This window comes from Ochlerotatus camptorhynchus, unplaced genomic scaffold (assembly GCF_037179485.1).
Source record: "Ochlerotatus camptorhynchus isolate MF236.1 unplaced genomic scaffold, CSIRO-AGI_Acam_v1.1 ptg000538l, whole genome shotgun sequence".
Lineage (NCBI taxonomy): Eukaryota > Metazoa > Arthropoda > Insecta > Diptera > Culicidae > Ochlerotatus > Ochlerotatus camptorhynchus.
In genome coordinates, this window is record NW_027041021.1 from 282,355 (window position 1) to 308,313 (window position 25,959).

General features: G+C 40.0%; 1 protein-coding gene across 1 annotated transcript in view; it reads left to right on the forward strand.

The window, feature by feature from the left end:
• The window catches only part of LOC135713119 (serine/threonine-protein kinase Warts-like), a 63,528-nt gene extending 37,878 nt beyond the window's left edge, over positions 1 to 25,650 (forward strand). Inside the window, exons 4-8 of the mRNA XM_065236230.1 lie at positions 24,212 to 24,332; positions 24,402 to 24,517; positions 24,706 to 24,778; positions 24,848 to 25,043; positions 25,125 to 25,650. Coding sequence (XP_065092302.1) covers positions 24,212 to 24,332; positions 24,402 to 24,517; positions 24,706 to 24,778; positions 24,848 to 25,043; positions 25,125 to 25,553 — 935 coding nt within the window. The 3' untranslated portion in view covers positions 25,554 to 25,650. The remainder of the gene's footprint in view (positions 1 to 24,211; positions 24,333 to 24,401; positions 24,518 to 24,705; positions 24,779 to 24,847; positions 25,044 to 25,124) is intronic.
• The last annotated feature ends 309 nt before the right edge of the window (positions 25,651 to 25,959 follow it).

The following is a 25,959-nucleotide window of genomic DNA, read 5'->3' on the forward strand; positions in this document are numbered from 1 at the left end:
AGTGAATTTTCATTTTTTAGCTGTATCTCGAAAACTATCCTACTGAGATTTTTTTTTCAGCGCACGATTTTACATAAGAATTATTAGTCAAAAATTCAAGTTATTTATTTTTTTTACTTTTATTTGTAAACTAGTGTAATTTATTAGCTAGAGAAAGTTCTGAAGAGGGTAGATTGATAGTTCCGTTATAGAGTATGGCAGTGTGAAAATTGAATGGACTGTAGGATTTCGACGGACGTGACGAATAAAACGCGATAATTAATTACTAATATCAACTGCGTTCAACTTTCTTGTTATGGTGCTTGACATAGACTGACTCTCTGCAACATGGTCGTATGATTGTGTTGGTGAATGCAGGGATGAATCCATGCTACGGCACCACCACAGTAGCCCCCTCCTGTTACATCAGAAATCTAATCCTATGGCCTGATGATATGACTACAGTTTTTTTTTCACTTGCAGCATCCGGTTGCTTGGTGAGAAACGCAGGCTTGATACGATTAATAGAGATACGTTGTTGTTTACCGTTGATCATAACGTCGACAACTTTTTCTCTACGTTTGATGATTTTGTATGGTCCTTCGTACGGTATTTGCAACGGCTTTTTAACCATATCAATTCGCACGAACACGTACTGGCAATCATCCAACTCCTTATACACAAACGCTTTATGCCGCGACCAGGGTAGACGCGACACGCGACGCGACTCACGCAAGGAACAATAACAAATAATAAGATTCTTTTGAATTGGTCGCGAATCGCGTCTACCCTGGCCGTACCCTTAGGCTTGGCATGGTGCGACACATGAACTGGTTTAAGGTCGTCATGCAGCTCTCGGCTACGATCTAGGTTCTTCGTCGGTTCGTCGAAAAATTTAGCAGGGATTCGTAATTGTTGACCGTAGACGAGCTCAGCAACAGTTGAAATCTTCTTTCAACGAAGTTCGAATTCCAAGCAACACCATTGGAAGTCTTTCAACCCAGAACTTCGAACCGGTACACATCAAGGCTGATGAGTGTCCTGTGGATAAGTTCTGCTAATCCATTTGCCTGTGGGTGGTATGCAGTAGTGTGCAAGTGTTCCGATCCAAGTAATCTATTCAGCTCTCTAAACAATTCACACTCAAATTGTCTGCCTTGGTCTGTTGTAACTTGCTCAGGAACCCCGAGGATATCCATGCATAATTGAAGGTGCGTGCAACAGTTTCAGCAGTGATATCGGAAATAGGAACTGCTTCTGCGACTGTATCTGTCAATCATCGTTTGAAAGTACCGATACCCATACTTGTAGTAAGCGGTCCAACAATGTCCATATGGATATGCTTGAATCGACTTTTGGGCAACAGGAATGTACTCAGAGGAGCAGTTACATGGCGTTGTATTTTTGATTGCTGGCACGCCAAACATTGCTTAACGAAGTCTGTCACGTCTTTATTCACCGATGTCCAAGCGAATCGATCAGCTATCAACTTCCGCGTTGCTCGAACACCTGAATGTATGCATGCATTACTCGCATTACACGATTACGTTGCTGCGGTGGGACATAGGGTCGAATCTTACCTTCAATGGAAGTATCGCAGTATTGATAGAAAGTACAGCGTACATCGGTACACCCCCCGTATACTGCTAACTATAAATTGAGTTCATCTAATGTCGTTTTCGTTTTTGCGGTGTAGCTACACCGGTGCTACACCGCCGAACACAGAAAATTTTTAGGGTGTAGCTATCGGCTGCACCTTTGTTTACAAACAAATGATGATAAACTGTCAATGACTCGCGCTTATTGCTGCTTACACTACACCGGTGTAGTGTAGTAAAAACGAAAACGACATAAAAGTACGCGACCCATCAGAGAGCTCTCGAACTGCAAATCGCCATTTTGTTATTTTTATAATGTGTGAACCTTCAACCTGTAAACATCGTTGCAATATATAATAGCGAATTCGTTTATTATCGGGGTTAACACCAGTTCCAACCCAGTGCGAAACCGAACTTTTTGTCAGTGCGAACCTCAACCTGAGCTAGGTTTTAAAAACAAACGAGCAAACTGACGTTTGTTAGAAAACAAGCAGACCCAATCTTGATACCCGATCCAGGTTGGAACTGAATAATAAACGAATTCGCTATAAGTTTAATTTACTCTACTAACTGTTGTGTTTTAGTTCTGCGGTTCATCAGGTTATGGGCCCAGACGTTGTCCGCGGTGAGTTGTCCAGATGCTTGTTTGGAACTCGTTAAAGTGATTCGCGAAAAATATTTTTTTTTCTCGTGTGTGACCGGCAAAGCAAAACAAATCAAAATGGCGGATGCGAAATTCGTGGTTGAGAAACTCGGTGATACAAATTATGCTACGTGGAAATTTCGCATGGAACTTATTCTCATAAAGGAGGAATTGTATGAGATAGTGTCTAACGAAGTGCCGAACCAGCCAGATGCGGCATGGTTGGCCAAGGACGGAAAGGCTCGTGCAGTTATTGGCCTTGCTTTAGAGAATAATCAACTCACTCATGTGATGAAAGCCGTAACCGCTCGAGAAATGTGGAGATCTTTGGAGAGTTTCCACCGTCGGCGGTCGCTCGTTAATAAGGTTCATGTATTGCGGAAGTTGTTGCGGCTGCAACTGGAAGAAGATGGCAATATGGCGGATCATGTAGCAAATGTGATGGAGTTGTCACAGCGTTTGGAATCGATGGGTGACACACTTAGTTCGTTCTGGGTGGTGGCCATTTTGTTGTCCAGCCTGCCCACGTCTTATGATACGCTGATCGTAGCGCTTGAGAGCAGAAATGACGAAGAACTTGACCTTGAATTCGTCAAAGGTAAATTGATTGACGAGTGGAGAAGGCGTTCTGAGAATGCTGCAGAACATGACAAAGCTTTGAAAGTGAATACAGAGAGAAGAGTGTCCGGGAAGTATGAAATAAAGAAAACATGTCACTATTGCAAGCGAGAAGGCCACTTTCGTCGGGAATGCCCCAAGTTTGCGGAAGATCGAAGAGAGAAAGAACAGAAAGTAAAAGTGGTAAAAGAAGAAAGCAATAAAAACGACGTGTGTTTTACTGTTGGAGAAGAACTGTTATGTAAATCGGCTTGGTGTTTGGACTCGGGAGCAACGTCCCATATGTCTGGTGATTCTTCGTCGGTGTCATCCGAAGCTAGTGTGTCGATAACGCTGGCTGATGGTAGCAAGGTATCGTCGACTGGATTTGGTGATCGACAGCTAGTAGCTGTTGATGGTGATGGTAATCCACGAAAAATACAAGTGAAGAATGTGTTACATGTGCCGGCATTGAAGGGAAACCTGCTTTCAATCAGTAAGATTGCTGGAGAAGGATGTATCGTGACCTTTGACAAAGCTGAATGCAGAGTAACGATGAATGGGACTGTCGTTGCGGTCGCTGAACGACGAGGTGGTTTGTACCAGCTGAAGGAACATGATGCGGCTAATGCCTTGTTCAGACTACAGAGTTATAACATGTTATAGCGCTATCTTGATGGTGGTTTCTGTGTTGCAATTATTTGACAACCGTTATAACATGTTATAACTGCTCAGTCTGGCCAGCGCTTAAGGTAGCAGCTGTGCAACACAATGATAATTGTCAGCATATGTGGCATCGGAAGCTCGGACACCGGGATCCAGGTGCCATTGACAGGATCGTTCGCGAAAACCTTGGTACCGGTTTGAAGCTGGTGGACTGTGGAATCCGTTCTGTTTGTCATGTATGTTGTGAGGGGAAAATGTGTAGAGCTCCTTTTCCTGTGTCTGAAACGAAGACAGAAGAAATATTGGATCTTGTGCATAGTGACTTGTGTGGGCCGATGGAAGAGGCCACCCCGCGTGGAAATCGTTTTATTATGACGATGATAGACGATTTTTCACGTTTTACCATCGTTTATCTTTTGAAGAAAAAGAGTGAGGCTGAAGACAAAATAAAGGAATATGTGAATTTTGAGGAATTTTGTTCAGAATCAATTCGGAAGGAAGCCGAAGATCATTCGTGCGGATGGAGGAGGAGAGTATTCTGGGTTTTCTCTCCAACGCTTTCTTTGTGACAATGGAATCATTTTACAGCAGACCGTGCCTTATAGTCCACAGCAGAATGGAATTGCTGAGCGGAAGAACCGCAGCCTAACAGAGATGATGAGGTGCTTGCTTGCGGAATCTGGATTGAACAAGAAGTACTGGGGCGAGGCGGTAATGACAGCTAATTACTTGCAGAACCGTCTGCCTTCTACTGCGGTTTCCAGAACACCATTCGAGATCTGGACAGGGAAACCACCCTGTTACAAAGATATGCACATATTTGGAAGTGAGGCTCTGGTCCATGTACCTAGAGAGAAACGCCAGAAATGTGACATGAAAGCTGTAAAACTGATATTCGTGGGCTACGAGAAAAATCGAAAAGGTTTTCGTTTTTTAAACACAGGGAATGATGCAATAACTATCAGTCGCGACGCTAAATTTTGTGTTTTTGAAAAACCAAAAGAGACCGTCCGGGATCTTATTTCGAAACCGGCGGGAATCGAAGTCGGTCTTGAGTTCGACAAAACGAAGAAACAACAAAACCCTGAAATTGAAGTGGATGATACCACGTTTGGAGGATTCCATAAGTGAACAGAATTTGGAGAATGGTTCGTCTGTCTACGGTGATGCATCCAGTGGAGAAGAAGATTTCGTCGGATTTCCACGGCAATCAAGTCGGAGTAACAAGGGTGTTCCACCCAAAAGGTATGGTGAAAGAGCCAATTTTACATCTTGTGAAAAGGCTGAACCATCATGCTTTCAGGATGCGAAGAAACGAAGCGATAAGAACCTTTGGATGGCAGCAATGAAGGATGAAATTGAATCACATCAAACAAACAAGACGTGGGAGTTAGTTGAGCCGCCGTCTAACAGAAAAATCGTTGGGTGCAGATGGGTATACAAATTGAAGCGTAGTGCATCCGGTGAAATCGTGAAGTATAAAGCTAGATTGGTGGCACAGGGATACAGTCAACGGTATGGACTAGATTATGACGAAGTTTTTGCGCCAGTAGTGAAACAATCTACGCTTCGTACTCTCCTCGCTATAGCCAGTCGTCGTGGTATGGTACTGAAGCATTTGGACGTTAAAACCGCGTATTTGTACGGTGAATTAGAAGAGGAAATATATATGCGTCAGCCACCCGGATTCGTTGCACGTGGAGAAGAAAGATTGGTGTGCCGCCTGCGAAAAAGCATATACGGATTAAAGCAGTCAGCAAGGTGTTGGAATAAACGCTTACATGAAATGCTGATCCCTGCCTCTTCATCAAGGAACATGGACTGAAGCGTGTGTACATCCTGATCTATGTCGATGATATACTGGTTGCTTGTGATGATGCGGCAATAATTACTAAAATCCACATGGAACTGAAAAAACATTTCGAGATAACGGAGCTTGGTGATCTTCGAAGTTTCTTGGGAATGGAAATTGAGGCAGATCATGGTCGATACTCTATCAACCTTCGTGGATACATCGAAAATCTTGCTGAAAAATACGGTCTTCAGAATGCGAAACCTGTGAAAAGTCCAATAGATCCTGGTTATGTAAAGGAAGCTGGAAAGAGCAAACCACTGGAGGAAGAAACTCAGTATACGAGTCTGGTTGGTGCGCTTTTGTATGTGGCTGTAAATTGCCGTCCAGATATAGCTGCTAGTATGTCTATCCTCGGCCAAAAGGTGAGCTGTCCGAATGAAGCGGATTGGGCTACTGCAAAACGCGTCTTGAAGTACCTGTATTTTTCTCGTGACTGGAAGTTGACTTTTGGTAGTGAAAAGCAAGGCCTTCTTGGTTTTGCTGATGCAGATTGGGCGGGCGACCCGAACACAAGGAAGTCCATGAGTGGATTTGTATTTTTGTACGGTAACGGTGCTGTTTCCTGGTGTTGCCGCAAACAAAGTTGTGTATCCCTCTCATCAATGGAAGCCGAATACATTGCCCTTAGCGAAGCCTGTCAAGAAGTCATTTGGCTCCGTCAGTTGCTTGGGGACTTTGGTGAGAAGCCTGATGGAGCAACTGTTATCAACGAAGATAATCAGGGATGTATAAGTTTTGTCAACACAGAACGACATTCGAGACGATCTAAACACATTGACACGCGCCAGTGCTTTGTGAAGAATCTATGTGACCGTGGTGAGGTGATACTTAAATATTGTCCAACGGAGGAGAATATTGCGGATCTGTTAACAAAGCCCCTGGGAACACAGAGATTGCAACTATTGAGTGGCAACCTTGGATTATCATCAAAGGCAGAATCAACCGATAGTCACTGAGGAGGAGTGATGGAAAGTACAGCGTACATCGGCACACCCCCCGTAAATTGCGTTCATCTAAAAGTACGCGACCCATCAGAGAGCTCTCGAACTGCAAATCGCCATTTTGTTATTTTTATAATGTGTGAACCTTCAACCTGTAAACATCGTTGCAATATATAAGTTTAATTTACTCTACTAACTGTTGTGTTTTAGTTCTGCGGTTCATCAAGTATAACCATCTCGAAGTACCTTCTTTTTTAGTTTCAACGAAGAAGATCGCATCAACCGTGGTATCTCAGCATCGATTGGCAGCCATTTCATTGTAGTCGATGTTTGACGGCATCGTTATAGTTTCCACTCGAGAGAGAGAGAGAGAGAGAGAGAGCATTCGCTACGTAGTTATTCTTTTCAGAAATATGCCGGATGTCGTTGGTAAACTGCGACATATACTGGAGATATCGTTCTTCATGGGGAAGGCGCGAAGTTGAGTTCGATGAAGGGGAATCGCTGTGACATATTTATTCTCGGAACCACTTCGAAACTTTAAGTGTACAAATATCAGCTTCTACGACACGTGCAGCATTCAAATTGTTACTCCACGTTTGCTGAACTGCAGCATACATGAAGTAGCAGTTTCAAATTAAATGGAGCACTGATTTCCGAGATTTGTGTAATTGAAAATTCGAAGTGGAAGTGCATGCATAGCCTACGTGGCGGCCATTTTTGGACTTAACAAGGAATCACCTTAAAGCGTTCGTTAACGGATTGCGATTCGTATAGATGGTGAACTTGTGGCCTTCCACGATGTGACGGAAATACCTTACAGCCATTTTCATTGTTGTGAGCTCTCGACTGAATGTGGAGTACTTTTGTTGACATGCAAAAAACTTTTCAGAGTAGAATCCTAGTGGTCTCCACGTACTGTGCACTAACTGTTGCAGCACTGCTCCAGCTGCTGTGCTCGAAGCGTCCATCTTCAATCCCAAGGGCTTTGACGTATCCGGATAGTGGAGCAAAGTTCCATCCGATAGAGAAGCTTTGCAATTCGCGACTGCCGAATGAACCGTTTATAACCATTTATCAAGGCAAGAAATCTGCGTAACTGGAAGTTCATATTCACGAATAGCCTTCACACGGTTTGGCATAGGGAGAATTCCGTCCTTATTAACGTTGTAACCAAGAAATTCCACCTGTTTCCGAGCGAATTTACACTTCGAACGATTGATAAACAATCCGTTCTCACGTAGGTGCTGCAACACTATTTCGACATGTTGTATATGTTCTTCAGGATTAGTCGAAGCAGAACATATGTCATCGATGAATATGACAACGAAGTCCAAATCGCCGAATATTTGATGCATGTAGCGTTGAAATGTTTCTTCTTCTTTTTTAATCTAATTTGGCTTCAATACTGGACGCCTCAACACAGGAAAAAACACAATATATCACTAAATGATAACTTTATGAACACTTGAAATTAAATTTCAGCACACAACTTAACAAATTCAAGGCAAAAAAGGCTTAATTTAATTCGCTGACAAAAAATACGCAGCAAAAAAAAAAAAAAAAAAAACGCCGGTTCTTCAAATCCGCGATAATTCCGAAATATGCTAAGAATTCAGCACCGATGATTGCAACACTGACATCCGCTACAAGGAAATTCCAGCAAAACCGACGACGAAAATCCAAATCCGTGTTGACGAAGCGAGTATCGTATATTTTGATTGTTGTACCGTTGGCTACATAAAGAACAAACGAAGTCGGTCCCTTCATTCGATCCAGGCGTGCAGCTGGTATAATTGAAACATCAGAGCCGGTATCAATTAAGAATCGGCACTTACTGGAGCGATCAAAGACGAACAAACGGCGACTTTGAGAAGGAGCGTCCACCTTCGCCGTGTCTGATGGACCTCCTACTAGTTTTTTGACTCACTGAATACGCATGGTGAACGCCACTGCCGAGCGTTCCTGTCATATTTTCTATGGTACCAAAATACTGCATTCTGTTCCTCCTGATCACGACTTCGTTCACGTCGAACCCTAGCGGAGACCGACTCCTGCTTGAGCCAGTGGTTTAAAGCCGGCGAACTTCCGATTTCTAATTTGCGATTTGATCGCACTAAGTAGTTAGTTCACTTCCCGTGGATACGGCTGTCGACGCAACATTACTGCCAGTCCCAGTCGTTTCAATCATCTTATCTGCCATTTCTGCCAGTTTCGAGAGAGTTCCATCGCTTATTGACAAAATTGGTCGAATTCTCTCCGGCATCCTTTGCAGAAACAACATTTTCATCACTTCGTCGTTGATGTTCATCCCAACTTGCATACGAGCAAGCATGTGAGTGGGACGCATATCCCCGAGATCACAAGCGTGGAGGAGTTGTTCCAATTTTGCTTGTGACGAAATCTCAAAACGGGAAATCAAACGAGCTTTTACCTTGTTGTACTTTTCTTCCGCTGGAAGATTTTGAATCAAATCGGATACATGACAAACGACGTTTTGATCGATCCCTCTAATGATGTGGTAGTAGTACTTGGTATCATCTCTAACCACTTCAGCAAGCGCAAACTGCACCTCAGCTTGCACAAACCACATCGCTGGGTCATTTTCCAAAATTCAGGAAGTTTAACTGCAACTGCGGCAGTAATATTTGTGGGGTTAGGAACTGGGTCAGTCATCTTCGTTCTGCAGAAATAGAAGATGGCGTGCTCGAAATTTTTCTTTGCTGTTTGCACTATAAGTACCGTTTTTCGCGACGGGAAATCCTTTCCGAGGATTCGAGAATCGGTACCAATATCACGTCGGGGTCACCAATGTGGGATTTCGACGAACGTGGCGAATAAACGCCATAATTAATTACTAATATCAACTGCGTACATTTATTATCTTGTTATGGTGATTGACAAAGGCTAACTCACTGCAACATGGTCGTATGATTGTGTTGGTGAATGCAGGGATGAATCCATGGTACGGCATCACCACAAGACGTTGAAAATGAGCGAAGGGCACGCCACTGACAAGGCCTATACCAACAGCAGTGTTTGACAGTAGGTAGCATGTCCCGGGCTCAAATCGTTTATTTTGCTGTGCTGGGCCCGCTGTCACGGTATAACATGTTGCCTACGCGCCTGCCACTGGGCCGGCGAAGGGCCATAATGCGACATGGTTGTACCAACAATCAATACGAAACTAACGATTTTAAATTAGCTCACCACTTTAGTAGCCTATTGGTCCCAAGCAAACGATTAACGTACCCTATTCTAGTTGAAATTCTATTACTACACTATGTTTGTTTTGATTCGCTATGAAAGTTTGACAGATAACATCAGGGGTGTGTGGATTCATGCAGAACATGCAGGGGTGAGTGAAATAGCTTGGGACTGCTTGGGACCGTTGCACAGTGGGACGAATTCAAAAAAAGTGGGACATGGCTACTTGCGACGAAACTATTGAGTATAGCTTTTTGTTGTCTTCTAGAATGTTTCTTTATTTTTTAAGTACTTTATTTTAGTAGTGAAAATTTTTGGTTAAGGAGGGTATACACTCAGATAAAAAAAATAACTTTTTTATGTCTTGTTAAATTTGAAAACATTGAAGATGAAGTCTTTTTAAGAAACTTTGTCCAAGGTGTAAACTTTCTATCTCTCAATTGGACGAAGTTATAGGGTGAAAATGGACTACAAACGGTAGTACCCCTTAAAAAACGTTTTTTCACCATAACGTTTTTCTTTGAATTTTTTCGATTTTTAAATATTCTACAAAGTTGTAGGTGCTTAGAAAATGCACATTTTTGCAGAGGACAGTAAATCGTTATCTCTTTGTTGAAAGGATTTACGCCTGTTTTTACAATTTGTTTACACTATCTTTAAGGGGGTCTACCTTGCAGGTTAGCAGGTATTAGCAGCTAATGACAACGTCATTTCATTCAGCAACTTATACCCTACTGTTTTATATACAATTCATAGGGGGATCCAAGGGGATGCTTAATAATTTTTTTTTAAATGTACCTCAATGTTTTGTTACGTTTTGCTGTTTTCATGAAGATTGTTCCAAGTATGTACATACATGAAGACAAAAAACGTGTTGCTTACTGTTAATTATGACAAAAGAAATCATTATGGTGAACATTTGCACTAGCTATTAAAAGTAAACGGCAATTAAGCAGGTGACAAAACATTTATTCAAACTCTTTTGATTCTTGTTTGGTTACAATTTTTATTACAGTTGATCGTTCTCCTCCTAATCTTCATCGCTGGATGAACATGGCATCTCGTTCTTTAAAATACTCGGTTCTTTCAAAAACTTCAATGCATCTCCTCTGAATGGAATGCTTTTCCTTCTTGGAATCTTTCGCATTGATGAAATCAATGGGTCTGAAGACACCATCAGTCGGCTTAAAATGTCTTGATTTGTGGCTACACTGTTGAATACAAAAACAAAACATAAAGCATAACTATGATTAGAAAATATAAAAAGCACATATCTGTACCGTGAACATTTCCTTGCCTGATGTTCTCGAAAGTTTTTGATGTCCTTATTTCGGCATTCTTGAGGTTCTTCTGATAGAGTAGAAACAGGAAGAATAGAAGCTCTTATAATGTCTGCGCCGTGAATCAGGAAAATTCCAGGATTCGTTAGTGTCAACATCAATTACGGGATTTAAACGCAAATAAGTTCAAATAAATGTGTTACCACCTACTGTATTGCAATTTAATATTGATAGCTAGTGCAAATGTTCATCATAATGATTTCTTTTGTCATAATTAACGGCAGGGTTACTTCCACTCACTTGCTATAAAAAAATGTTTTTTGGAATTATGTAATCATGAAATATTATAATGCTAATAAGTACTTGTATGTTACAAGAAGAGGTCATGAAGTATGTGTTTGACACATAAAATCTGTCAATATTGCTTTCAGTGCGTCACAATCAGCGATTTTACGACTCGTGAGCGCTCACTCTGAGTGAACGCCCACGAATCATAAGATCGCTGATTGTGACGCGCTCAAAGCGAAATTGGCAGGTTTTATGAGTCAAACACATACTTTACACCCTCTTCCTGTTACTTACAAGTGCAACACAGCATTATAACATCTAATGATTGCATAATTCCGAAAAATATTTTTTATAGCAAGTGAATGGAAGCAACCCTGATTAACGGTAAACAACACGTTTTTTGTCTTCATGTATGTACATACTTGGAACAATCTTCATGAAAACAGCAAAACGTAACAAAACATTGAGGTACATTTTTAAATAAATTATTAAGCATCCCCTTGGATCCCCCTATGAATTGTATATGAAACAGTAGGGTATAAGTTGCTGAATGAAATGACGTTGTCATTAGCTGCTAATACCTGCTAACCTGCAAGGTAGACCCCCTTAAAGATAGTGTAAACAAATTGTAAAAACAGGCGTAAATCCTTTCAACAAAGAGATAACGATTTACTGTCTTCTGCAAAAATGTGCATTTTCTAAGCACCTACAACTTTGTAGAATATTTAAAAATCGAAAAAATTCAAAGAAAAAAGCTATGGTGAAAAAACGTTTTTTAAGGGGGTACTACCGTTTGTAGTCCATTTTCACTCTATAACTTCGTCCAATTGAGAGATAGAAAGTTTACACCTTGAACAAAGTTTCTTAAAAAGACTTCATCTTCAATGTTTTCATAGGTGTTCATCGAATTTAACAAGACATAAAAAAGTTATTTTTTTTTATTTGAGTGTATACCCTCCTTAACCAAAAATTTTCACTACTAAAATGAAGAACTTAAAAAATAAAGAAACATTCTAGAAGACAACAAAAAGCTATACTCAATAGTTTCGTCGCAAATAGCCATGTCCCACTTTTTTTTAATTCGTCCCACTGTGCGTTGTTCTGGTACTGAGTGAGCCAAAAATAATAATGATTTTCTTCGGGACCCAGTGGTCTTAGAGTTACCTCTATGGTTGTACCATTTGCAAAATTCGTTGGTTGGCGCAGCTGCAGGCGTTATCGACTATGATGCTGCCTGCACTCAAAAAATTTCACACGTCATCATGTGCCTCACACTTAATTTTGCACTTATTGTGAAACACATCCATTTCATGTGTGAATCTTATGCTTTGACCCATGTCTCAAAACTATTGGTTCGAATTGTGACGCACTTGAATTCTATGTGCCTAACATGGTGATATCAATAGCTTTGCACATCATAGTTCAATGTTCTACAATATTCTACTCTATCGACTTCTACATCACCGACTCAAAATTAAATCGACAAATATATAAACAAAGCTGCCAGAGGGTAGAGCATACACATGCCTTTTAATTAATGGGTCTGATTTGGGAATTGATCCTGGACTGTTGGGGTGTGTTGCTACAGCTCTCTTCGTTCGATCTCACTGGTCCATGGTTGTTCTCATATATGAGGCTGGTTGGTTAGTATGAAGTCACAACTTATGTTTTCAATGTTTACCTTGCAGAACAAGCATTTCACATCGCATTGAAATGCAAAACACTTCAAATCCATCTGTTATGAACAGTAGTGCGATTCAATGTGCATTACAATTGAATTGATAGAGAAAGATTATCAACATTTCAAGGTTTGAAACACAATAAATCAACGTGTAGAACACATTGAACCATGGTGAAATACACTTAAAATAAATGTGATTGTGCATATGAAATATCAAGTGTTCAAACAGTTCGATCAGAAGTGTGTAGTTTTTTGAGTGTGGGTGCCCTAATAAAAAATAACCATAAACGAACGATAACCCAAATCATTGAACTATTCCACAAATGGTTTGGATGATACCCAGAACACGTCGTTAAGCAAATTAACCATACAATTTTTATTAGGGTGACGCTGCGTGAGCGCTACGAGAACAAGCAGGCCATTGTTGACAAGCATATCGATGCAATGTTCAACCATAGAGGTAACTCTAAGACCAGAAGGTCCCGAAGAAACGAGCTCAACTTTTTGACTCAGCTCTAGTACTATCTTCGGTCCCAAGCTAATCGATGCACCCCTCGAAACATAGGAAAATCCACGAACCCCTCATTTTATCTGTCAAACTTTCATAGTGAATCAAAACAAACATAGTGCAGTACTAGAATTTCGAAAAGAATGGGGTAGGTTAATCGATTTGCTTGGGACCAATAGGCTAGTCAAGTAGTGAGCCAATTTAAAATCGTTAGTTTCGTATTGATTGTTGGTAACTCTAAGACTAGTAGGTCCCGAAGAAAAGTGCTCAACTTTTTGGCTCAGCTATGGTACTATCTTTGGTCCCAAGCTAATCGATTCACCCTTCGAAACATAGGATAATCCACTAACCCCTCATTTTATCTGTCAAACTTTCATAGCGAATCAAAACAACGGCTAAAAATCTCTCTAATAAAGTTAAAAAAAAAGAATCAAAACAAACATAGTGTAGTACTAGAATGTACCCCAATGGGTCTGGGCTTGCCGAGCCTGCTAGCCGAGGTTGGTGGGATTTTTCTGAGGCATAAAAATCTCTGGTCACGTCTTCCTTCGGAAGGGAAGTAAAACCGTTGGTCCCGGCCCATGTGTGTTGAATGGGTGCGATATCCTACGCAGGTGTGGAAGCTGCCTTCCTGCAAATTCTATTGCCGTCAATGGATGGCAATCGATGTCCGTCGGTGATTGGCACTAGATTGCGGAACAAAGACCGCCGTTAAATAAAGGAAAGCAGAAGAAGTAGTACTAGAATTTCGACAAGAATGGGATACGTTAATCGTATGCTTGGGACCAATAGGCTAGTCAAGTAATGAGCCAATTTCAAATCGATAATTTCGTATTGATTGTTGGTTCAACTTACCTGTGATGATGAAGGAAAGCACGACAGGTATACGAAAACTAATCGACATATGTTCGAAGAACGTCGATGCTCTTAGAAACCTACCAGTCAACGGATTAGGCGAGATGATGCTGCTGAATGTGCTGTCCATGAAAGTCGACAGTGATACTCAGAAGGCGTGGGCGTTGAGCCAGAAGGATAAAGAACTGGCGGATTAATCGACGATGGATCTCCTCAAAGAAAGGTGTAAAGTGTATGAGAAGATCAGCCGAAGTAGCAAGGCTCCATCGGATGTTGTGAAAACAGTGCGTCCCGTGGAAAAGATGGATTCGAAAGTGCACAGCCTTGTTACTACTAGCAACCGGTGGAAACTAACAATTTTAAGGTTCTACAAAGGGTCATTATTTTGTTTACTTCTTCTTTTTGAAATATTCTTCGATCATCATTTTCTAAATGTATTGGTAAAATTCATTGGAAATGCATGTCCCTACGCCAAAACTGCCCATGTTTCATAAATATCAACTGGTATGGTGAGGAAAGCTTAACCATCCCTTTTCTTCCTTCATTTCAATACAACAGCAAATGTGATGTCACACTATCTAGTGGATAATAATGTAGCAGACAAAACATTCACACTGCCAGACTTCGCTGTATGCAAGTTTGTTTATACCCCTGAGCGGGAAAGTGAATACCACGTTACGTGCACTGCTGCCATCAACCCTGTTATTGTTGAATTCAATGTTCTGTGACTTTTTAAATTGGACCAGTAAAATGCCTAGAATGGTCGTTTTTGTTTTATTTACTCAGTTTCAGATATTTATTCACCATTAAATACATCCAATCATCTATGTTAATGAGTCAAACTTCGCAATTGCTTGTTTTACTAAACTTCAATTCATTGCTAGATGTAATACATCTGGCAACGCTTTTTCAATGATAGTTTCACGATTGCTGGCTAAGCAGTAAAGTTGAAGTGGTTTTCTTGAAAATCATGAAATACAAGTGTTAAATTTTTGTATTAATATTATGTGAATGTATGTGTAAACCAATGATGATGATTGAAGAATATTTCAGCGACGCCGGTGGTGTAGTGGTAAGTTTTTGAATCTTTTTGGCATTTCGATTCCTATGACGAAACGACGGAATACTCTTCAGAAGATGCTTGCATCGCTCATTTTCTCGAGACGTACTGACGAGATGGCCACGGAAGATTTTTCGTTCGGCTGCTCTTCAACAGGGCGAAGGAGCAGTTGAGCGATTCTGAAAGTATGGCCAGGAAAAGGTTTTTGCCTGTCGAACGAAGACTGGATAAGGATCCGAACCTGAAAGAGCAATACGTTGCCTTTATGAGCGAATATGAAGAAATGGTACACATGGTTGAAATTACGCCTTCACAGACCGAAGATTTGACTGACGCTTTCTACGTTCCCTGTGTCTTGAAGCCAACTAGTATCACAACTAAATTGAGGGTGGTATTTGATAGTTCAGCAGAATCGTCTTCCGGAGTGTCCATCAACCAAACTCAAATAGTTGATCCGACAGTACAGAACGATTTAGTCTCCATTCACCTGAAATTTCAAACGTTTCAGTACGCTGTGAGTGCAAATGTCCCGAAAATGTACAAGCAGAAGCAGAAGTAACCGTGATGAAACTCTGAAAGTCTATACGTTGAAGACAGTGACGTATGGGCTTGCATCTTCACCGTTCATGGTAACGATGGCGCTGAGGCAACTTGCTAATGAAGAAGAAGAACGTTTTCCCCTTGCAGCGAAGGCTGTGAAAAAATCGTTCTACATCGATTATATGCTTGCTGGTGCGAATACGCTGGAGGAAGCTATGGAGCTACTGAGGCAGATTACCAGCATGCTGCACGACGATGGGTTCGGCGTACACAAGGTGTGTTTGAATTCGAATGAACTGTTAGAAATGGTTCCCGAAGAAAAGCGTGCAAAATGATGCGACTGTCAATTTGTCTGATTAAAACTCTTGGAATCGTGTGGAACCCAAGTAGTGATTTATTCACTTTCCATATTCCATCATCAACGTAGGTGCAGCTGACGAAGCGGGTGATTTTGAGCGAGATTTCCAAGATCTTCGACCCGCTAGGTTTCCTCGGACCAGTGCTTACTGCGGCTAAGCTGATTATGAGAGAGTTGTGGCTTCTTGAATTTCATTGGGGCGACGTACTATCACAAGATTTGGTGGTGCTCTGGACGGAATTTTGGATCAATTTGCAGAAGTTGAACGGATTGGAGATTCCACGTTACGTGCTGACTTAAGGTTTTATTGCTGTAGAGTTATACGAATCTACCGACGCATCCGATCTTGTAAACGGAGCCTGTCTCTATACACGATCGGTGTTCAATGATGGTAGAACTGAAATGAAATTGATATGCAGTAAATCGAGAATCTTGCCGAAGAAAAGGGGAACACAGAAAGAAGTTACGACCAGTGCTGAGATTTGTCATTGTCATTGATAGACTTTCGCGCGATGTTGACAAAATTGTTTTTCATATAGCAATATAGCAACAGATAGAGTTGATCATCAAAATAACCTTTGTCAAAATCTCATTCATTTTTTCGTCAATGACAAAGATTCACCTGGTAACAAAAAGTGTAATTTCGTGCATTATTAGTCACATTATTGTTATCCAAGCAGTTCACTTTAGTGGTTCTATGTAATTGTTTTGCTCAAATCATTTAATTTCGTTTCAAATTTAACTAAAAAAAAAACTGCACATGTTCGCCGCTGACAGCATTGTCACTGACAATTGACATGACGATTAGCTCAAATGAGTGACCACAGCAGAATTTTGAATATCGCCGTATATTGTCGAGATTTTGAAGCACTGGTTACAACATCGTGAGGAGAACTACAGGCAGCTCTTCTGCTGTCGCGCCTCACTGTGAAGTTGATTGAAGCCATGGAAATAAACTTTTCATCCGTGGTTTTGTGGAGTGACTCCCAGATAACGCTTTGTTGAACCAAGAAATCTCCAGAAACGCTGAAGATTTTCGTTGGAAACCGGGTGAAGTAAATCCAAATGCTGACGAACGGATATGATTGGCGATACATTCCGTCGAAATCGAACCCGCAGATTTAATTTCAAGAGGTGTTCAATCGAACCAATTGCGAAGTCAGAAAATTTTGTGGACAGGGCTAGAATTGCTGAAACAAGTGAAGTTCCGAATCGACACTCCTCCTCTGGTTCCGAAAGAGATTATTCCGGAGGTGCGGAGAATCGTTCTTCTCAAATTGACTATCTGCAACATACTGAACATATTTGACAATATCAGTCGATTTTCGATTATGCAATGTGCCATGGCATACGTGATTCGTTTTACGGATTTCATCAGAAGTGGAAGAAAGCAACTTACCAAAGGGTTGTTGACAACGCATGAGATGAAACGTGCAGTGCTGCTTTTTTTTTTAACTTTTTATATGTTCCAAATTCAAAATAAATTACATTTCATTTTAACCTAGGTGCTCCAGCTACTACAGTAACTTACCAGCCTTATTTTTATGATATATATCTAAGTGTTTTTACACTGTTCCTGCCTTGGCAATTCAGTATTTCAAACAGGTTTTTTAAACCTGCATGTCAGTATGACAATTGGCATCTTAAAACTAAAAACTACAACTAAATCTTATCTAAGTATAAAGGAAATTAATCGTTGCAACGATTTATGCCTAAAATTATTAATTATTTTGTTGGACACTTGTTCTAAAGTCTCAACATCTGTCAAACTTTCATAGCTAATCAAAATAAACAAAGTGTAGTACTGGGAATTCGACTAGAATGGGATAAGCTAATCGATTTGCTTGGGACCAATAGGTTAGTCAAGTATTGAGCCAATTTAATATCGTTAGTTTCCACCGGTTGGTAGTACTGTACCAGGGAGGCAACTTCAAAATCATATTCAGAACTTTGTTCTGAATCCTTTGAAGTGCTTTTTTCCTGGTTGTGCAACAACTAGACCATATTGGCACAGCATGGCCGGTCTAAAAATTTGTTTAAATATTAGAAGTTAATTCGTCAGGCAACGTCTGCTGCAAATAACACGAAGACTTCTTCCTTTAGCGGAAATGCCTGTGTCATCAGCAAACACAGATTTGTGGCAACCCTGTGGCCAATCAGGGAGCTCCAGAATGAAAATGTTATACACTATAGGCCCAAGAATGCTACCCTAAGAAACTCCTGCTCTAACAGCTAGTTGTTCATATTTGTAATTTTAATTATTTACCTGCAGAGTTCTGTCAGTTAAATAATTTTGAACTAATTTCAAAATATAAAGTGGAAAATTAAACTTTTTCAATTTAGCAATCAAACCTTTATGCCAAACACTGTCGAATGCTTTTTCTATGTCTAGAAGAGCAACTCCAGTTGAGCAGCCTTCAGATTTGTTCGAAAGAATTAAATTGGTAACTCTTAAGAGATGATGAGTAGTTGAATGCCCATGGCGAAATCCAAACTGCTCATCTGCAAATATCGAGTCAGTGAGCAAACTTATTGGACTTATTATTCTAGCTACCGAAGCTTCAGCTGGATTTTATCCGGCTTCAAAATTGGAACAACTTTTGCATTTTTCCATTTATCAGGAAAGTATGCCAAATGGAAACATCTGTTAAATAATTTAACCAACACAGACAAGGTACTCTCTGGGAGTTTTTGATGAGGATATAGAAAATTCCATCATCACCTGGAGCTTTCATATTTGGAATTTTTTAATTATAGATCTTAATTCGTCCAAATCAGGCCCCCAGGAATCATCAAAAGTATTTTCCCCAGAGAAAATATTCAGATAATCCCGAGCAACCTAATTCTCAATAGGATTAGTAAGACCCAAACTGAAATTACTGGATGATGGATCATTCTCATCATTTACATTGGATGGATTATTCTCATTATCCGTGAGCAAATCAAATTGATTGCTCAAATTAGTTTCATCAAGAAGGGGGATCAAGAGATTCCCCTTTTCTATTGCGCTTAGGCACCATGGCGCGGCAGTAAAACTTTTATCCAAATCGACTTCCAAGCAGATTACTATAAGAATCCGAAGGATCGAAGAGGAATTTTCCAAATCGATATCCAAGCAGGATTACCTCGGGTACGGTCCAAACAAGGTTTATTGATCACTGAAAAGTGCTATTTAAATTTGTTGTAGCTTTATGCCTGGTACGCAGCTAAAAAGTAATGGCGTTTTTACGTGCTACGGGATAGGACCCGGAATGCTAAAGAAATTACTTTTCCTTAGCATTTCTTGACCCAGTACGCAGTTCAAAAGAAATCGGTAAATGAATGATCGATTACATTAGTATCGTGATCGACATGAAGGTAGCGCATTCTGAGTGTAATTTCACTTTCCTTGCGGAATAATGGTCTGATCAATTAATCTGTTAGGTAATTTTAACGTTTGTTGTAAAAATGATGTTTTGGATGCATTTTAACAACATAAAAACTGATAATTATTGATTTTAAAATTAGACGACACCCCTCTATGATCGCAAAATTTAGCAAAAGACCCCTCCCTATAGCTGTCCAATTTACTTTTGGAATATTCCTCAACAAATATTTTTCCGTTTTGTTTTCAGCTGCGTACTAGGCTTTAGGTAGCAGTAACACCAAAGAAGAATACTAAGATGAAACAGTCAGAAGAAAAACTTTCGATTTTAGTGTCCTCCTTCACGGTCCCTTTCATCCAATGAATACCCCCCGTATGCGGCGCCGGTGGTGTAGTGGTAAGCGTGAATGCTTTCTCACCCCAATGGGTCTGGGTTCAATCCCAGCCGAGGTCGGTGGGATTTTTCTGAGGCATAAAAATCTCTGGTCACGGACAGGAAGTAAAGCCGTTGGTCCCGGCCCATGTGTGTTGAATGGGTGCGATATCCTACGCAGGTGTGGAAGCTGCCTTCCTGCACATTCGATTGCCGTCAATGGATGGCTATCGATGTCCGTCGGTAATTGGCACTAGATTGTGGAACAGAGACCGACGTTAAATTAAGGAAAGAATAAATAATGATACAATTTGAAAGGAACCGGGACTAATCACAAATTACCGGTTGGTAACACTTCCTTCAACAAAAAGCAAATAGACCCGCACGACGCACGACAAGAGAGCACGATGCGGATTGACGTGCAGTGCTGCTAATTGTGCGTTAAGTTCAACGTAAAAGTAAAATAAGAGCGTTTGACGGAGGAAAAGGATTTTAAGGCTGTGTTCCATTTGGAAATTTTTCCACTTTTACACTTCGAAAATAAATTAAGATGTTCGAAAATCCCTCTGTTGTTGATCGGCCGATTTTCGAAATAGCGTCTATCAAAGTTGATTCATTGTCTGTCAGAAATAAGCCTGCTTGAAAGGCAGGTTATTCAAAAAATTTCCATCTGTCAAATTTAAGTGAAAATTCACCAAATGGAACACAGCCTTAGGATGTATTCCATTTGATGAATTTTCATTTACATTTGACACTTCGAAAATAAATTATAATGTTCGAAAATCCCTCTGTTGTTGTTCATCCGATTTTTGTCAAAATTTATTCCTGGTCTGTCAGATATAAGTCTGGTACAAAGTAGGTTTATTTGAGAATTTTCCATCTGTCAAATTTAAGTGAAAATTCACCAAATGGAATATAGCCTAAGGCTGTGAACCATTTGCCGAGTTAAATTTAAGTCGTGGTTAAAAGTGACATTTCGAAAGTTATTTTCTATGTTCGAAAATCCCTGTGCTGTCGATCGACCGGTTTTCGAGAAGAACTCAGCCAAAGTTGTCAAAATTTAACTTCTTGTCTGTCAGAAGTAACCAAGCTCGGATAGCAGGGTCAATCGATAACTTTCCATCTGTCAAATTTTAACCAAAAGTTAAAATAATCCACCAAATGGTTCAGAGCCTAAGTACCCGATGAAATGCTTGAACCCTTTCATGGATGAAAAGAATGACATACTTCGTGTGGGAGGACGGATTAAAAACAATCAGATTCCTTACGGCAGTAAACATCAGATACTTCTGCCTGCAAACCATCCAATGACGATTTCCATTGTCCGCTAAGAGCAACATGCATATTGGTCAGCGTGCATTGCTTAGAGGCAACAATATTGGCCTCTAAGAGCCAAGACTGTTATTAGAAACGTGATCCATAAGTACACACCTTGCTATCGAGCAAACCTGAAGAGAGCGACGCAGTTGATGGGAGATTAGCCAGAATACAGAGTACAAACAACGTATCCATTCGCCAACGTCGGCGTGGATTTCGCCGGACCATTCACACGCTGCGGTTTCTGTTAGAAAAGGTGTGATGATCAAAGGGTACGTATGCCCTCCCCTTGGCTAGTTTTTGCACATTGTTGCTGTTGGGCGGCCTAATTTCATGCTTTTTAGTGGAGTGTTGGAGACGGTAGGCTTATGGCCGGCGTTTCTGGCTCATGCCGCTATAGAATGGCGCCATGGGCAGGCAATTGGGATTACTAAGCTTCCACTCTCTGATAAACCACTGCATGAGAGAACCAAAGATCTAGTCTAGCAGTGATAGTATCACACTTGCTACTCCTTTGTTTGAGAGCCGCGTCGTAGTACGGTTACGTACAGGCACTGACGTTGGGTGCGATACTGGCGGGTTTTGCCGCAAATCACTTTTATTTTTATTTTTAACGCAGATAGATCTATTTTGGTTTGCAAGAGAATTATACCAACAATCAATACGAAAATAACGATTTAAAATTGGCTCACTACTTGACTAGTCTATTGGTCCCAAGCAAATCGATTAACGTACCCTATTCTAGTCGAAAGTTGAGTACCAGATCTGAGCCAAAAAGTTGAGCACGTTTCTTCGGGACCTTCTGGTCTTAGAGTTACCTCTACGATTATACTATTGGAATATTTCAGAAAGTGCCCAACAGTGCTCCTTCTACTTGCGTGACAAGCTTTCATTGTTGTTTTCATTGAGGTATTACTCAGGGAACAATGTTAAACACCATTTTTGTACATGGTATTGTAACTAATTTTATATGTGCTTCATTTTGATTTGAGATAAGTTTTTAACTATGACTCGGGATTTCCACTGTAGTGTGCTTCTATTGGGTCATACCCATATGTATTTTTGTGGTGCGACATAGTGGAAACGTGAAGCGTAATTTGAACATTTACCCTATACAATATACAATTTAAAATTAGCTTGGAAAATAACTTCACAGTGAAGCATTTTAGTCACTTGAAGTTGTCAGCTGGGACGAACAAAGATATAATTAATATTTGTCAAAGGCCAGAATTACTTGAAACACGTTAAATTTTAGTTTAAAAGCATTGGTTATGATTGTGTAGGTAGATTAGAGATTTCAGTTATTTATTAAATAAGACTAAATAATCATCAAATGAACTTCAATTAGAGAATTCAGAAAGTTAATTAACTAGCCTTTAGAGTTGTATAATAAATCTTTCTATTAAGTATATTTGTTAATTACAGGCAATGTCAATAGCAGTCATATCTTCAATCAGGCGCTTACGAATAAGTGAAGTTTTAGGAAAGGTGTGTTAAATATGTTGATAAGTTTGAAATAGGAATTAGGATTGTTGTGCTTTAGTTTTCGGTAAGGTATGATGTGTCAACTAAACCCTTTTGAGCCAATTTTCAAAAATCAAATTTATTGAGTGATTTATTGAAAGACATCTTCATTGAAACATTACGTTGCGTTAGAAAACAGTATTATTCTCTAACGAACATTGAAAAGTCATACATCTAACATAGTAGTAGTAGCAGTGTCGCATAATCTAATCACAATTTCTGCAATACTGGGCTGAATACTGATCAAAACTAACATAACTCTTAACACTAAAATGATCCAGGAACTAACACTCATCAATTGCACTTTCAGTTATATATTAGTTTCATTTTCCAACTAATTTATCTATGCTTCTTTCTATTGTTTGGATCAAGTACAACTAATACTAATCTACCTTTGTGTATGCTTACTCCCTTTTAACCCATTATCTTTATGAATGGCGAATCATATGGAGCTGGAACTCAAAGAAATAACGTGATTTCAATGGACTAAGGAGAAGGAATAGAATTACTTCGAACAGGATATCAAACAAATTCAGGACCAATCCATTAGAGACCAGAAATCAACAAGGCACCTGTGAGTTATATACTCGGAGAGGTATTTGATAAATAAGCAAAAAGTGGTAAGTTAAAATCATAGTGGAGCCAAGGATCATGAGAAGTAATTGCCAATAATTCATATTATCCTATAATTGATACTACTATTTTTATATATCCTTGAAATTAGTCATAACAGAGTAACAGAAAGAGTTTAAAAACAGATGGGGAAGGACAATAGGCACAAGTTGACACAATACTCAAGACAAGTTGGGGTTAATACACAAGACAAAATGACAAAATAAGTGACGACAGAAGACTAGACTGGGACAAAAATCAACCTTTTAAAAAACAAGAATGCGCAATTATATTATCAAAACTATTTGGATCAACACACTAACAACAGTGACCAAACGGGCACCATAGCCTAGGAACGTCTGTGTGTTGATTTAAAATAGAGGCTCATAGAAGTAAAATTTATCAATAAAAGGGGTTTAGTGTAGAGTTTAAGCAAGTGTATGCTGACACTGTGATCACCATAAAAAAAAGATGACCAAAGGGTACGTAGAACAGTACGTATGCGTCTTTGTGTGTATGGCCACGCGGGCTATACATTTGGAAGCAGTTTCAAGTCTTTCAACTGATGCGTTCTTGGCTGCTCTTTCATGCTTTGTGAGCAGAAGCGGTCTACCGTCAAAGATTATCTCAGATAATGCCACCATTGCCGTTGGTGTGAATAATGATTTTGCGAAACTTGCCAAGCTGTTCGAAACGGAAATGCATCAAAAGAGGCTGAATGAATTTTTCGTTCAGCGAAACATCGATTGGTCTTTTATACCTCTCCGTAGTCCGCACTTCGGAGGGATATGGGAAGCTGGCGTGAAATCGGCCAAATTTCACCTCCGGCCGATTCTTCAACTTTGTAATGGTTATCTTCACGAATAATTTGAAAAATTTGAACAGCATGGGAAAAGTATACTATTTAAGTTGTAAATTGAACCGATCACGCGATTTGTACTCCATATTTTTACTTTAATTTTCAGGTGGTGATCTGATGTCACTTTTAATCAAGAAAGGGATATTTGAAGAAGATTTAGCTAGATTCTATATTGCCGAGCTAACGTGCGCTATCGAAAGCGTCCATAAGATGGGATTCATCCATAGGTACGAAATTGCCTTTCAAACAAGATTTGAAGTTTCACCCGCTGATGCATTTTTTTTATTTTGCCACAGGGACATCAAACCAGATAACGTACTGATTGACAAGAAGGGTCACATCAAATTAACCGACTTCGGACTCTGTACGGGGTTTCGTTGGACGCATGATTCCAAGTACTATCAAAAGAATGGTAAGTGTTAACAAACTTGTAGTTAAGATTCATCTATGCACCTTAACCAAATACGACAACTAGTGTAAGATGAGTGATTAATATTGTATATACTTGGGTATTACTTGTGCACACCAGGAGATGAAATTAAGCATTTTTCCTCGCTGCCTCGTTTTCAAAAACAATAAAACCAATAACTCTTCCTTCAGGTGATCATGCGAGGCAAGATTCAATGGAAGCATGGAGTAAAGCTGGTTCGGAAATCCCACCCCCATTGGAAAGGTAATTCTACATTAGTAATATTCAGGGCTAGTTCTCACTTATTGACGTACTTCTCGTTCTGTTCATTAGGCGAAAATTTAGGGAGAAAAATCGTGCGAAAGCGCATTCTATTGTCGGTACGCCTAATTATATAGCTCCCGAAGTACTGCTGAGGAGTGGTTATACTCAGCTTTGTGATTGGTGGAGTGTCGGTGTGATATTATACGAAATGCTGGTGGGTCAACCTCCGTTTCTGGCGAGTACGGCAGAAGAAACCCAGATCAAGGTTAATATTTGGGAAATGTTTTGCACACATCCGCGTTTATCTTTTCCCTAAGTACATCCATTCAATCATATCCTGTTTCAGGTGATAAACTGGCGACAAACCCTGAAAATTCCTCCGGAAGCAAAGCTTTCTTCAGAGTCTCAAGATATTATCCTTCGGCTGTGCAAGAATGAAGACGAACGCATGGGTAGAGATGTGGGCAAAATCAAATCACATCCATTCTTCCGGACCATCGACTTCACGAAGGATTTGCGGAATCAACCAGCACCGTATGAACCAAAAATCAAATATGCTACTGACACATCAAACTTTGATCCAATAGATCCGGCAAAGCTGCATGACTCGTCCTGCGAAGAAAGCGGCCAAAGCTTTGACGAGCTGTTCGATAGCAGTAAACCGTTTCACCATGGATTTTTCGAATTCACTTTTCGGCGATTTTTCGACGACGAAGGCGATCATAAAATATCTCTTGACGCCAGTGACAATCAGACCGAAGCTATATATGTGTGAAATGCGGAGAGTTTTACTAACAGCTATATATATGAACATTATGTTAATACTCTTAAAATATTAGCAATTATATTTAAAATACGATATGTAAAAATAATTATTATCACTATCCAGGTTATTTTATTACTCTTCAAAAATTTCAAGTTCCCTATCAACTGTTTTCGAAGTCGTCAGTAGAAGTTGTACCCAAGTTGTATTATACGCATAACATAATCCTTATGGACCGTGGGACTCTTATGTGTATAACGGCAGTATACTTAGTGAATAAAAGCTATTGTTTCGGAACGGTTTGTCCGATTTCTGCCGCTAAAACGACGCTCTTGTCGCCGCAGTTGAAGCAATAATTTAGTGAAAGTATTAAAATAAACACTAGTTCAGGGGATAAGTACAGAGTTTTGCGTATACG